This window comes from Callithrix jacchus, chromosome 4 (assembly GCF_049354715.1).
Source record: "Callithrix jacchus isolate 240 chromosome 4, calJac240_pri, whole genome shotgun sequence".
NCBI classification, from domain to species: Eukaryota; Metazoa; Chordata; class Mammalia; order Primates; family Cebidae; genus Callithrix; species Callithrix jacchus.
In genome coordinates this window covers 85575001-85591127 of record NC_133505.1, presented here as the reverse complement: position 1 = coordinate 85591127, position 16127 = coordinate 85575001, and the positions used below count along the sequence as shown (strand labels likewise).

Genomic DNA, 16127 nt, shown 5'->3' with positions numbered 1-16127 from the left:
TAAATATCTTATTTTATTAAATGTTATTTGTTAAGCCACTGATCAACAGGCCAACAGTGAGAATACTGTGAGAGGCAGGAGAATTGCTTAAGCCCAAGAGTTCAAGGCTGTAGTGAGGTGTGACTGTACCACCACACTGCAGCCTAGGCAATAGAACAAGACCCTGACTCTTAAACAAATAGAGAAATAAATAAACAGTGCTGACAGGCTGAGAAATTCTTATCTAGTCTATATCCATGTCATATAGAACTAAAGTTCTGAGAGATCAGTGTTATAAATTAGAGAAATTAAAATACAGTGATGATTTGTACTCCTGTTAATATTAGTAGTGTCTAAAATCTTCATTTGGAAAATAACAAAAGGTCATCAAAGCAATAAAGAAGAAAAACTAAAGTAAATAAAGTATGCATTGATAATATTTCTCTTCTATTTCCTATGTTAACTCATTCAGCTGGATTTTTTAAATGAGATAAAAAGAAAGGCATATTGCATCATACAGAAATTCTGATTTTTTGAGGAACTACCCTACTGTTTTCCACTCCAGTTGCATCACTTTACATTCCCACCAACAATGCACAATGATTCCAATTTCATCCTCAGCAACACTTGTTATTTCCTGTTTCTTGATAAAAGCCATCCTAATGAGTATGAAGTGGTATTCTATTGTGGTACTGACTTGCATTTCCTAATAATTAGTAACATTGAGCATCTTTTCATTGGTAATTTATATATTTTCTTGGGAGAAGTCTGTGCAAGTCCTTTGCTTATTTTTAATTGATTTATTGCTTTCTTTTTCTTGTAGAGTTTTAGAAGTTCTCTATATATTCTGGATATTGACCCGCTTATCTGATAAGTGACTTGCAAGTATTTTCTCCTGTTCTGTGGACTGCCTTTTTACCCTGTTAATAGTGTCCTTCAAAATCCATGTTTTTAATTGTGACGCAGTCCAATTTACTTTTTTATTGTTGCCTATACCTTTAAAATCATATTTTAAAAACCATTATCAAATCCAATTTATAAAGCTTTTCCCTTACATTTTCTTCAAAAAGTTTTATATTTAAGTCTTTGATCCATTTTGAGTTATTTTTGTATATGGTAAGTAAGAGTCCAAATTCATTCTTTTGCACGTGAATATCCAGTTTTCCCAGCATCATTTGTTGAAAAGACTGTCCTTTACCCTGTTAAATGGCATTGGTACCATTGTCAAAAATTAATGACCAGATATTCAAGGGTTTATTTCTCGGTTCTCTATTCTATTCCATTTGTCAATGTTTGTCTTTTGCCATTGTCCTACTGTTTTGATAACCATAGATTTGCAGTAAATTTTGAAGAAAGAAAGTGTGAGTCCTCTAACTTTGTTATTCTGAATTAACAAAGCAGTGACACTAGCAAATACTTGCACATCAGTATTTATAGTAGTCTTAGATACAACAGCCAAAAGGTAGAAGCAAACCAAGCAACCATCAACAAATGAACGGATAAACAAAATGCGGTGCATATACATACAACAAAACATTATGCAGCCTTAAAAAAGGAGGAAACTTTGACACATGCTGCAACATGGATGAACCTTGAGGACATTATTATAAACGAAATAAGCCAGTCACAAAAGGACAAATACTGTATGATTCCACTCACATAAGGCACTTACAGTAATCAAATTCATAGAGATAGAAAGTAGAATGGTTCTTGACAGGGACTGTTGGAGAGAAAATGGGAGTTATTGTTTGATAGTTACAGTGTTTCAGTTTTGTAAGATGAAAAAAGTTCTGGTGATGGACGGTGGTAATAAGTGCACTACAATGTGAATGTATAATTAATAACAATGAACAGTAAAAATGATTAAAACAGTAAATGTTACATATATTTGACATTAATTTTTAGAAATAATGTTTGTGAAAAAAGCATTGTGGAGAAAAAAAGGCATATTAAACATGTTCATCTAGTTCTGCCAACATGCGTACTTTTGGAAAACAAAGGAATTTTGTAATATGAAGAGCAACTTAAAGTTACTAACGATCCTTTAAAGTATTTTTAATAAATATATTAGAAACCAGATTTATGCCAACTTATCTGTTTTCACTCCAAATTCCTCAATTAGACATCTCACAATTTATATATGATATTCAATCTGCTTTTATGTCATAAATATATATACTTCAATAGGGAAAAATAAATCATGTATCTATTCCATTTCCCTAAGGAATTTTCATGAATTTTATCCGGTTATTTCCTTCAGTAAAATTAGTTTCAACAACCCAGAAACCACACAGACTGCCATTCTACAATGGAACCCTGACACTAAATACACCAAGAATATGAGTATCACCCAAGTAACCCTTTCTTTGCAACAAGAACATATAATGGAAGGTCACTTTTTCTGTTAAAGACATTAATTTCATAATCCACAAAAACTTATGAGAGCAAAGATTTTGCCTAAATTTAAAACTTATGCTGGAAAAGCAGCCAGGTGCAGTGGCTCACACCTGTAATCCCAGTACTTTGGGAGGCCAAGACAGGCAGACCACTTGAGGTCAGGAGGTCAACACTAGCCTGGCCAACATGGTGAAACCCCATCACTACTAAAAATACAAAAATTAGCCAGGTGTGGTGGCTTTTGCCGGTAATCCCAGCTACTCAGAAACTGCAGCACAAGAATCACTTAAGTCAGGCAGTGGGAGGAGCAGAGGTTGCAATGAGCCGAGATCTCACCACTGCACTCTAGCCTGGATAACACAGTGAGACTGCATCTCAAATAAATAAATAAATAATAAAATAAAACTTTAAGCTGGAAAAGGAACATCTTAAGAAAAAATTAAATTAAATGCTTAAGGTACCCATGGTTCCAAAGTGCTAAAACAACTATATTCCAAAAAAAACCTCTAAATGTAAAGGGAATCAAAGCATGAAAAAAACCATGTTCCTCTTTTTTAAAAACAAATAAAACCACAAAAATGACCTAAATGTATGTGCTGGAAGGATCCAGGAGGACCACCTGGTCCTTTCCTTTCAATTTACTGATGAGGACACTGAGACCCAAAGTCAACTCCCAAATTTTGGTATATTATAGACGAAAACTTGCCTTCACCACATGCCTGTCCTAGTTTTCTGCCCTGACTTCAGTGTATTAAAGTATCTGGTTATACATTTCTGTGATGTTTACATAAGAAAACAAGTAAGTGGTTATATTAGTTTTCCCAAGCTGCTATGACAGGCCATACTTGTGGTGTGTAAAGGAATGGATACAGTAATGGAAAAACATCAAAGTCCCATGAAAAGGCAGATGTTTAGGCCTGTAGACTAATTCAGGAGGTCCTCAGCTATTCCTTTCCTCATCTAAGTTTCCTCCAATAAGTGGACCAAATATACTCTAAGAACCACAGCCAGGCAATAGTTACATCAGTACAGAATAATGTTACAACCATACCTTAAACCTGACACACCAAAATCTTATTTGAATAACACACACGCACACATACACTCTCTCACTCTCTTTCTCTCTCTGAGAATGATAATGAATATGGATTTTGTATGACATGAGGAATCTGTCTCATTACTTATATGAATCAAAACATTTGTCATGCCAGGCATGGTGGCTCACCTGTAATCTCAGCACTTTGGGAGGCCAAGGCGGGCAGACCACCTGAGGTCAGGAGTTTGAGACCAGCCTAGCCAACATAGTGAAACCCCCTCTCTCTAAAAATACAAAAATTAGCCAGGTATAGTGGCAGGCACCAGTAGTCCCAGCTACTTGGGAGGCAGAGGCAGGAGAATCACTGGAACCTGAGAGGCTGAGATTGCAGTGAGCCAAGGCCGTGCCACTGAACTCCAGCCTGGGTGGCAAAGCAAGGGAAGGAAGGAAGGGAGGGAGGGAGGGAGGGAGGGAGGGAGGGAGGGAGAAGAAGGAAAGAAGGAAGGAAGGAGGGAGGGAAGGAGGGAGGAAAGGGAGGTTAGGAAGGAAGAAAGGAAGCAAGCAAGCAAGCATATGTGGCATTCAACATAAAATCACACACACCCTACAAATCAACTGCCTTTAACTGCCCTCTCCCATTCCCTGCTTCCCCAGAGTTCCAGCTGTTGCTTCTAATCAATACATCTCATTCCCTACAGTAGTTAAAGCTGCCATTTGGAATGCAATGTTGATGAGGACATACTATTTTATTTCTTTTAATTTTCAAAGCACTCATACTATTTTGTTCTATCAAAAGACAAGGAAGAGAAGCAGTTTAGTGATGCTAAGTCCACACTCATCTGGATCATCTGGAATACAAAAAGCTCTATGTCTCTCTTCCTTTTGTTATAGCATTGCCTCTAATTATGCAATTCCTTCTTTTTCATATCAAGGAGTATTCAGCTTTATAACATATGTCAGTAATGCACAATCCTTCAAATTCTGCCTTCTGATGGAATATAAAATGCTGCAGCAGTTCAAATACTGGTACAATGCCAACAGGGATGTTCTCATTTCAAAGTGTAGGCTGCCATCTACTGACTGTGATCCTCTCCCACTCCACATTCAGCTCTCCAGAAAGTGAACTGATCTGGCACAAGAGGTTTTCTTTGCTTCATCATTTAAGGCAGTGTGACTTGATTGTTATAATGAACCATATCAACATAATCCTTTAGTTATTTTAAATACAAATTATCCTTAAAAAATGCTAAGCAGACAGTTATGCTTCTGTATAGCTAAAAATTCCTGGTCTATACTCAAAAGAGCAGATCATTTTTCTAAGTATGTGACATTTTTTAAATACGCAAGAAAAATGCATTTTAATATCTTTCTCTTCACTCTTTCCTTTATTCTTTACTTCTCAAAGCAGAAGCTCACTTATTCTCATTAGTGTGTATCTGTGATTTAATTTTTCTTCTTGATCAACATCTTCAACCTGAAAGTACTAAAATGTAACTCGACTGCCCTAAAAAAATTGTTAAAATAGCTGTTGACAATAAAGCTAAAAGAGTTACTTAGCCATTAGTTAGCTCAGGCTCCTGCCATGACAGGAAACATAAATTCGCAGGTGTCCTCTAAGAGCACTGGACTTATTTAAGTAAGAGTTAGTTTCTCCCTGTTTTAACCTATTTTTTAAGGAACATAAAATCAGACCAACCCAAATAATTAATATCAGGGAGGGAAATGCTTTCCTGAGACAGTAGAGAGCAAAGGGTAAATTCACTCAACAGCATGTGTTTCATAAATACTGCCTGACACAATATTAGGTCCTAGGAATGCACTCTGTGAAATAGTTTAAAGATCCGCTGCCTTTGACAACTGTCTGGTGTGGAGATAAGGTGGAGAGAAAAGTACAGTACAACTTTCAAGACTTAAAAGATGCAGTGTGAATAGTGACAAAGAACTGCCTGGGTCTGCTTGGAGGCTCTGGAAGAATTTCACAGAGGAACTTTCTGCAGGAGAAACTTGAGTCTACCAGGTAATCAGACAGGGGAGAGAGACTCTGATAGCATGTGCAAAGGAAAAGAGATGAAAAAACAACAGAGACTTAAGAGAAAAATCCAGCAACTCAACATTAGTTTTAATAAAAATAAAAATAAGCTCAAGTTCCTGGGTCTGTAGAGTAAAAAATAAAAAATAGGTAAAATAGGACCTGAGCACGAGAGGCCAATGGAGTGCGGGAGATGAAGGAGTCTTTGCAGATGGCCGATTATTTCCAAGATCTCTTTCCTGATGCCCATCTGTCGATCCCACAGCCTGGCAAGTAGACACAGGACAGTACCACTTTTAAAGGGACAGTACACTTTTAAAGGGACAGTGTTAGGAAGCTTGGAAGCACAGCCAACATGTGTGGCACATTGAAGAAGCCACTAACCAACTCCTAGATGTGAACCTTCTTGAGAACCAGAGGTCTGTACAAGTGACAGAAACTGACCTCACAAGTGAATCTGAGCTTCTAGACACTATTGGAACCACTGTACCTACTAGCTTTGAACAAACAGCTGCAGATGAAGTGAGAGAGAAACGTGGGTCACCATGCAAAATCAGCAGAGACTGCGGCAAAATATATTTCGTCATTTCACTGAGAAGTCGAGCACAGGTTCACTGTCTGAGATCAGTTGATAACTTATTTGTGGTGGTTCAGGAGTTCCAAGAATACCAGTTCAAAAAAACAAAGGAAGAAGTTCTAAAGGATTTTGAAGACTTGGCCGGAAAACTTCCATGGTCAAACCCCTTAAAAGTGTGGAAAATTAATGACAGTTTTAAAAATAAAAATAAAAGCAGATGAGGTCAGGTAGCTACCTAGGTAGATCTCAAAGTCTTTTGTATGTCCCTCTAAGAAATATGCATGTTAAAATGATCACAATGGCAAGAAGAGAGGGAATGGATTGGAGGGAGAATGAGACTAAAGAAGTGGTGATTGCTAAGAAAAGAAATGAAATTTTGCAAGCAGAGAAAAATTAAAGATCTGAAGTACTGGGGCAGTAAGAATGGAAAGAAGGGGCCAGATTAGATACAAGTGTACAACTTCACTGGTTGTGGAGAACTAGAAAGAAGGAAGACCCTCAGAATTTCCCCAGTGTCTGGCTTAGGTAACTAAAGGGATGGTGACATATTCAACAAAAATGCACTAGGAGGCATACATTTGCTGGGTGGGTATAACAACCCTAGGTGTGGAAATGCTGAGTTGGAATTGACTACGGGACACTGACGTGAAGATGTGCAGCAGAAACTTAATACACAGATCTGACACTCAGAAGTCTGAACTAGAGATAGAAATTCAGGAGTCACCGGTGGGTGATCAGCAGATGGCATGGATAAAATGCACCAAACAGAAGAGGTGCATTTTAAGAAGAGTGTCATGGAAGAGGACCTGGGCAGACAGTCAACAGAGGACTCAACAGCCTATACAAGCACAAGGCATGCTACCACACTGAGTCAGGCAAGATGGAATCGTGAAGTCTAGACATTGTTCCATAGCATAGCTACACCGGATACAAAAAAGACTCAGTTACAGAAGTACAATTCTGTTTGAAATGTTAGTTAATATATACAAACATATTACAATACAAATATATACAGTACATATACAAATATATACAGTCTAGAAGTATATATTCCAAGATATGTACAGTGCTTATCTCCACGTTCTCTCTGAACATATGAGCAATTTTTTTTCTTTATGCTTTTCCGTATTCTCCAAGTTGTCTACAATGTATATGCATTACTTTTGAAATCAAATGTGTAAAGATTTTTAACTGTTTTTTAAAGATCTAAAAGTTTGTAACAGGAGTCTAAATGATCAGGAAAAATTATCTTTTGCCCAACTACCTCAAGCTCTAAGCAGGTATTAGAAGTAGGAGAGAGCAGAGGGACTGGACCCAGAAACTCAACCTGCTATAAATGAAAGAGACAAGGCTAAGGTGGAAGTTCCCAATAAATGACATGGAACACGTATGGGTTCTTGTATTTAAGTACAGCATAACCTCAGAAACAGCAGAACAGAAAGAGAGACAATTTTTTAAAAAAATCTTAAAGACCCTCACTCCTCTCGCCCTGTATGAACACACAAGCAACACAGAGCAATGGCAAAGGAAAGAAGAGAGGGAGATGTCAGCTCCTCCCAGCCCTCATAAGAACTTCTTTGCTGAATTCTAAATCAGATAAGACTAAGAGAAAAAATAATGTGTCAAAAGCACTTCAAAGGTAACCCTTACAATAAGAGGTCAAAACACATCCCTTACACAGCAAGTCAGAAGAGTGGGAATTCAAAGATGGCCAAAATGTAGTCTGATGATTTTAACTGAGTCAAATGAAATTAATAAAAGCAATAGGGAGAAATCAATCACATGCCAATTAAAAGACATCAGCTGGGATAAAACAGATAAGAAAGATAATGTAATGGTTCATTATATGTCAACTTGACCAGGCTATGGCACCCAGTTATTAATATTTGGTCAAACACAGTGTGGAAGTTGCTGTGAAGGTATTTTTTAGATGTTATTAGCCTTTAAATCAGTAGGTTTTGAATAAAGCAGATTACCTTATATAATGTGGGTAGGCCTCATACAATCAATTTGCAGCCTTAAAAGAGTTCAGATTCCCAGGCAAAAAGAAATTCAGCCTCAAGACTAAAACAGAAACCCTGCCTGAGTTTCAGACCAGCCAGGCTGCCCTATGGACTTGACAGCCCCACAATCACATGAGTCAGTTCTTTAAAAAGTAAACCCCTCTCCCTCTCTCTTTTCTCGAAAAGGTAAAATTTGCTAATAGACAACCAACAGAATCTTGAACTAGAGGCAATGGAATTGAAATTGGCTGAGGCAGGCAGCAATAAAACACCAAAGGTTCTTGAACAGAAGAATGAAACAATAAACTATACATTTAATGATGATTATTTTGGAATCAATTACACTGTATGTGTAATATAAACTAGATCAGAGGGACACTAGAAGACATATGAGGAAATCTAAGCCAAAGGATTCTGCAGGTGGCACTGGAAATGAAAAGGAATTCATCCATATAACTAGAATATAACAAAAAATTTAGTAGGCATATTTTGTATTTTTAAGATCTTTTAGTAAAATTTCTATCAGAATACTATTCATATATATATTTACTTACCATATTTGTCTCGCAAGCCAACAGTGCATCTAAAGACTCCACCAAAGGCAACATCTTCACCAAATATTACTGAAAAACATTATTTAAATAATACATTTTATTTAATAATCCCTAAATAATGCAACAATGAGAAATAAGTAATTTAAATGTTTACATTTTAAATCACGAAAGAGAAATGAACCGTAGATATAGATCAAGGTTTCTCAACTTCTACATTATTAACATTTTAGACTAGATGATTCTTTTGTTGTGAGGGCCTGTCCTATGCACTGTAGATATATAGCAGCATCCCTGGTCTCTACCCACTGGATGACAGTTACCACACACACACACACACACACACACACACACACACACGAGTTGAGACAACCAAAAGTGCTTTCACTTACATTGTTCAATGTAGACAGTTGTGGGAGTAGAGGCTAAGATCACCCCAGTTAAGAAAGAACCACTCATCTAGAATCTCACTTGTTTTATCCATGAAGAAAATGAGACCAGAGAAGTAGTAAAGTGACTGACCAACTCAGAAAGCTGGAGGCAGAACTCATGCTCCAGACTTCCAGGCCAGTGGTTTTTCCTGAGACATAGTATACAGTAAGTCAGCCATCAGAACATTCCAAGCTAAGGGAACGGTCACAAATAGGAAAGGGATTTAGTGTGTGAAGCAGAAAGGAGGCAAACATGATGGAACACAGTGAGCAAGGCAAAGAATGGTGTGAGTGGAAATTGGCAGGAACTTTAAAATAGAGAGTATTCACAGAGCTGAATGCTAGTCTCAAAATGTACCTAAGCAGCTTTTTGGACCTCAAGAAAAAACTCACCTTTCTCTATGTTTGAATTTACTCATCTAGTTCAATCATTCTCAAGTAGCATTTAGAACAAATCAAGATCTAATCATTCTTCAGTCCAGGTCTCATTTCTCCCTAAAAAATAACCTATTTTTCATTTAACCTTAAAACTATAGATTCTCAAGTGGAAGCTCAATGTGTAGTAAACATGCATACACATATTTATATACTGTACATACAGAAATAGATACATGTTAAATATATGTATACATACACACATATATATATTTACTTCAATATACGAAATATACATATATTTATATAATATATGTATATTTATGTACATATACATATATTTACTTCAAATAAAAGTAAAGCCAATCGGCCAGGCACTGTGGCTCAAGCCTGTACTGTAATCCCAGCACTTTGGGAGGCAGAGGCGGGTGGATCACGAGGTCAACAGATCGAGACCATCCTGGTCAACATGGTGAAACCCCATCTCTACTAAAAATACCAAAAATTAGCTGGGCATGGTGGTGCGTGCCTGTAATCCCAGCTACTCAGGAGGCTGAGGCAGGAGAATTGCCTGAACCCAGGAGGCGGAGGTTGCGGTGAGCCGAGATCGCGCCATTGCACTCCAGCCTGGGTAACGAGCAAAACTCAGTCTCAAAAAAAAAAGTAAAGCCAATCAAATTTAGAAAACATACAATGGAAGAACAATTGGTTTTGCATCAATAATTTAATATGATGAAGATTAAGTTACTTATAAAATTATACATAAATATTATAATTATTTCCAAAATACAATCTGAATGACAATGTATCCCAAACGGACGCATAAAATCAAGTCTTCATTTTAGAAATAAATAGCTGAATCAAAAGGTATTTTGCTTTTTCTATATGACAGAGAAACAGGAGTACAGAGTAGGTTTTAATCCAGAAGTTATGAATATATCAGGACCACACCTACTGTTAAGAGGAAGCTGATTTGGTGTTAGATATATATGAGAACTAACTGGTAATAAGTGGACTAATGTTGCAATTTGATTATTTAGCAGTAATCATTTGGGCAGGACGTTGAAAATTTCAGGTAGATTCAATGTTAACCATTGAGTGCCAGCCACATAAATATTTCAAGCAGGCCTGGATCCAAGATGGCGGTTTAGGAGCAACTCAGGATTGCAGCTCCCAGTGAAAGTCCAGAGGGTGAGTGGACAACGCATTTCCAGACAGATATTTATTGCCCACAGACCAGGAGATTCCCAGGCAGAGGAGCCCCACGGGTCACCAGCGTGGCTATCTTGGCCGGCGCGGCTATTTTGCTGGCACCCCAGCGTGGTGGTTCTCCATACAAAATACACTGGTCTGGTTGCCATTTTAAGCGTGTAATTGGAGCTCCGAAAAGGCAGAATCGCCCAGTCATCTGATTAAACAGGGAGCCAGGCCAGGAGATTCCCAGGCAACGCCGTTGTTTCAGCCGGCGCAGTGGGTCACGGCATGGAAAATCACACAGATCCCAGCACCTTTTCAGCAGGCGACTGGAACACTTGGGAGAGAGTCAACCATTCAACTTAAAAAAAAAAAAAAGGCTCTGAGGCAGGGAGCCAGGTGATCAAGCTCGGCAGGTCCCACCCACCCTGCCCCCCAAAAAAAAACAGCAATTGGAAACGCCCTGGGTCAAGAGTTTCACGGCAAGCACAGCTGAACCCGTGACAGTCCAGCTCTGTGGGGCAGGGGTGTCCGCCATTACTGAGGCACTCCACCCATATGGAAGTAATCTGCCATTGCTGAGGCAGCCTGGCATGTCGAGGCAACCCGCCACTACACAGAGTCCGCCATAACAGAGGTGGGCCACCACTGCTGAGGCAGTTCTAACCACACCCATATAAACAGGACTGCACGGAAGTTCACATGGCAGTAGGGCAGAGCCCACATCAGCTCAGCAAAGCCTCTGCAGGGCAACACTGATTAGGCTGCCTCCTTGCTGGGCAGGGCAGCCCTGAAAAAAAAAGGCAGCAGCACGATGGAAACTCATAAATAAAGTCCTAACTCCCCGGGCTTTTTTTCACCTAGGGAAAAAAAAGGCAGGGGGTTATGTGTTCTGCTGCTGCAGACTTAAACGTACCTGCCCAGCACTCTGAACAACAGAACTCACAGCTCAGCACTTGCGCTCCTATAAAGGACAGACTGTCTCCTTAAGCAGCTCTCTGACCCCCATATATCCAAAGAGTCACCTCACAGAGGACTGATCAGACTGACATTTGGCGGGCATCATCCTGGGACAAAGATAGCAGATGAAGAAACTGGTAGCAACCCTAACTGTTCTGCAGCTACTGCAGGTGATCCCCAGGCAAGCAGAGCCTAGAGTGGACCTCAGCAGTCCTACAACAGAGGGGCCAGGCTGCTAGAAGGAAAAATAAGAAACAGAAATAACTTCATCATCAACTGGATGTCCTCTCAGAGACCCAATCTGAAAATTAGCAACTACAAAGACGAAAGGTGGATAAATCCACAAAGATGGGAAGAAACCAGCGCAAAAAAGAGGAAAACACCCGAAACCAGAACACCTCTCCTCCTACAAGGGATCACAACTCCTCACCGGCAAGGGAACACAGCTGGATGGAGAATAAGTCTGACGAAATGACAGAATCAGACTTTAGAAGGTGGGTAATGAGAAACTTCTGTGAGTTAAAAGAACATGTTCTAACCCAATGCAAAGAAACTAAGAATCTTGAAAAAAGATTTGATGAAATGCTAACGAGAATGGACAACTTAGAGAGGAATATGAGTGAACTGATGGAGCTGAAACATACAACACGAGAACTTTGTGAAGCATGCACAAGTTTCAACAGCCGAATTGACCAAGCAGAAGAAAGGATATCAGAGGTCGAGAATCAACTCAATGAAATAAAACAAGAAGGCAAGATTAGAGAAAAAAGCATAAAAAGGAATAAAGTCTCCAAGAAATATGGGACTATGTGAAAAGACCTAATCTACGTTTGATAGGTGTACCTGAATATGATGAAGAGAATGAATCCAAGGTGGAAAATACTCTTCAGGATCTTATCCAGGAAAACTTCCCCAACCTAGCAAGGCAGGCCAATATTCAAGTCCAGGAAATACAAAGAACACCACAAAGATATTCCGCAAGAAGACCAACCCCAAGGCACATAATCATCAGATTCATCAGGGTTGAAATGAAGGAGAAAATGCTAAGGGCAGCCAGAGAGAAAGGTCGGGTCACCTACAAAGGGAAGCCCATCAGACTCACAGCAGATCTCTTGGCAGAAACTCTACAAGCCAGAAGAGAGTGGGGGCCAATATTCAACATCCTTAAAGAAAAGAACTTTCAACCCAGAATTTCATATCCAGCCAAACTAAGCTTCATACGTGAAGGAAAAATAAAATCCTTTGCGAACAAGCAAGTACTCAGAGATTTTGTCACCACAAGGCCTGCTCTACAAGAGCTCCTGAAAGAGGCACTACACATAGAAAGGAACAAGCAGTACCAGCCACTCCAAAAATGTACCAAATTGTAAAGAGCATAAAGAAAATGAAGAATCTGCATTAACTAACGGGCAAACAGCCAGCTAGCATCAAAATAGCAGTATCAAATTCACACATAACAATATTAACCGTAAATGTAAATGGGCTGAATGCACCAATCAAAAGAAACAGACTGCCAAATTGGATAAAAAGACAAAACCCGTTGCTGTGCTGTATCCAGAAAACCCATCTCACATGCAAGGATACACAAAGGCTCAAAATAAAGGGATGAAGATTTACCAAGCAAATGGAGAGCAAAAAAAAGCAGGAGTTGCAATTCTTATCTCTGATAAAATAGACTTTAAAGCAAAAAAGATCAAAAGAGACAAAGAAGGACATTACATAATGGTCAAAGGATCGATGCAACAAGAAGATCTAATGATCCTAAATATATACGCACCCAGTACAGGAGCACCCAGATATATACGGCAAGTTCCTAATGACTTACAACGAGACTTAAGACTCCCACACAATAATAGTGGGAGACTTTACCACCCCATTGTCAATATTAGACAGATCAACCAGACAGAAAATTAACAAAGATATCCAGGACTTAAACTCAGACGTGGAACAAGCAAACCTAATAGACATTTACAGAATTCTCCACCCCAAATCCACAGAATATACATTCTTCTCAGCACCACATCACACCTACTCTAAAATTGACCACATAATTGGAAGTAAATCACTCCTCAGCAAATGCAAAAGAATGGAAATCAAAACAAACTGTCTCTTAGAACTCAGAATTCAGAAAAAAACTCAGAACCGCACAGCTTCATGGAAACTGAACTGGCTCTTGAATGTTGACTGGATAAACAATGAAATGAAGGCAGAAATAAAGATGTTCTTCGAAACCAACGAGAATGAAGACACAACATACCAGAATCTCTGGGACACATATAAAGCAGTCTCTAGGGGAAAATGTATAGCAATAAATGTCCGCATGAGAAGCAAGGAAAGATCTAAAATCGACATCCTATGGTCAAAATTGAAAGACCTAGAGGAGCAAGATCAAAAAAAACTCAAAACCTAGCAGAAGACAAGAAATAACTAAGATCAGAGCAGAACTGAAGGAGATAGAGACACAAAAAGCGCTTCAAAAAAATCAATAAATCCAGGAGCTGGTTTTTCGAAAAGATCAACAAAATAGACAGACCACTAGCCAGATTAATAAAAAAGAAAAGAGAGAACAACCAAATAGATGGAATAAAAAACAATAAAGGGGATATCACCACAGATTCCACAGAAATTCAAACTATCATCAGAGATTATTACAAACAACTCTATGCACATAAACTAGTAAACCTGGAAGAAATGGATAAATTTCTGGACACTTGCCTCCTCCCAAGCCTAAACCAGGAAGAAGCCGAAACCCTGAACAGACCAATAACAAGATCTGAAGTTGAGGCAGCAATTAAGAGCCTACCACACAAAAAAGCCAGGCCCAGATGGTAGAATAAAGCCGAATTCTACCAGACACACAAAGAGGAGCTGGTACCATTCCTTCTGAAACTATTCCAAATAATCCAAAAAGAGGGAATCCTTCCCAAAACATTTTATGAGAACAACATCATCCCGATACCAAAACCCGGCAGAGACTCAACAAGAAAAGAAAACTTCAGGCCAATATCCATGATGAACATAGACGCAAAAATCTTCAATAAAATATTGGCAAGCTGATTGCAACAGCACAGCAAAAAGCTTATCCATCATGATCAAGTAGGATTCATCCCAGGGATGCAAGGCTGGTTCAACGTACGCAAGTCTATAAATGTAATTCACCACATAAACAGAACCAAAGACAAAAACCACATGATTATCTCAACTGACGCAGAGAAGGCCTTTGACAAAATTTAACAGCCCTTTATGCTAAAAACCCTCAATAAACTCGGTATCGATGGAACGTATCTCAAAATAATAAAAGCTATTTATGACAAACCAACAGCCAGTATCATACTTAATGGGCAAAAACTGGAAGCATTCCCTTTGAAATCTGGCACTAGACAAGGATGGCCTCTCTCACCACACCTATTCAATATAGTACTGGAAGTTCTAGCCAGAGCAATCAGGCAAGAAAAAGAAATAAACGGTATTCAAATAGGAAAGGAGGAAGCCAAATTGTCTCTATTTGCAGACGACATGATTGTCTATCTAGAAGATCCCATCATCTCAGCCCAAAATCTCCTAAAACTGATAAGCAATTTCAGCAATCTCAGGATACAAAATCAGTGTACAAAAATCACAAGCATTCCTATACACCAATAACAGACTTAAAGAGAGCCAAATCAAGAACGAACTACCATTCACAATTGCTACAAAGGGAACAAAATACCTAGGAATACAACTAACAAGGAATGTAAAGGATCTCTTCAAGGAGAACTACAAACCACTGCTCAACGAAATAAGAGAGGACACAAACAGATGGAGAAACATTCCATGTTCATGGTTAGGAAGAATCAATATCGTGAAAATGGCCATACTGCCCAAAGTAATGCATAGATTCAATGCTATTCCCATCAAGCTACCAATGACCTTCTTCAGAGAACTGGAAAAAACCACCTTAAACTTTATACGGAACCAAAGGAGAGCCTTCAAAGCCAAGTCAATTCTAAGCAAAAAGAACACAGCAGGAGGCATCACACTACCAGACTTCAAACTATACTACAAGGCTACAATAATCAAAACAGCATGGTACTGGTACCAAAACAGAGATATAGACCAATGGAACAGAACAGAGGCCTCAGAGGCAACACAACATATCTACAACTATCTGATCTTTGACAAACCTGCCAAAAACAAGCAATGGGGAAAGGATTCCCTGTTTAATAAATGGTGTTGAAAAAACTGGCTAGCCATGTGCAGAAAGCAGAAACTGGACCCCTTCCTGACACCTTACACTAAAATTAACTCCAGATGGATTCAAGACTTAAACATAAGACCTAACGCCATAAAAACCCAAGAAGAAAATCTAGGCAAAACCATTCAGGACATAGGAGTAGGCAAGGACTTCATGATCAAAACACCAAAAGCATTGGCAACAAAAGCTAAAATAGACAAATGGACCTAATCAAACTCCACAGCCTCTGCACGGCAAAAGAAACAGTCATTAGAGTGAATCGGCAACCAACAGAATGAGAAAAAGTTTTTGCAGTTTACCCATCCGACAAAGGGCTGATATGCAGAATTTACAAACTAAAACTGGTTTACAAGAACAAAAT

At 38.8% G+C, this 16127-nt stretch overlaps 1 protein-coding gene across 21 annotated transcripts in view; it reads right to left on the bottom strand.

The window, feature by feature from the left end:
• The window catches only part of BCKDHB (branched chain keto acid dehydrogenase E1 subunit beta), a 274313-nt gene that overhangs the window by 241614 nt on the left and 16572 nt on the right, over positions 1-16127 (bottom strand). For 10 of the 21 annotated variants that reach the window (XR_013534841.1, XR_013534840.1, XR_013534843.1 and 7 more), the window contains exon 3: positions 8576-8644. The exons of 4 other annotated variants lie outside the window; for them this stretch is intronic. Coding sequence is in view for 10 of the 17 variants with exons in the window: in XM_078370714.1 (XP_078226840.1) it covers positions 8576-8644 (69 nt within the window). In the remaining 7 variants the exon portion in view is untranslated. Of the gene's footprint in view, positions 1-1651; positions 1700-8575; positions 8645-16127 lie in introns of all 21 variants that reach the window. 7 more of the 21 variants (XR_013534839.1, XR_013534838.1, XR_008481095.2 and 4 more) reach the window with 1 other exon arrangement.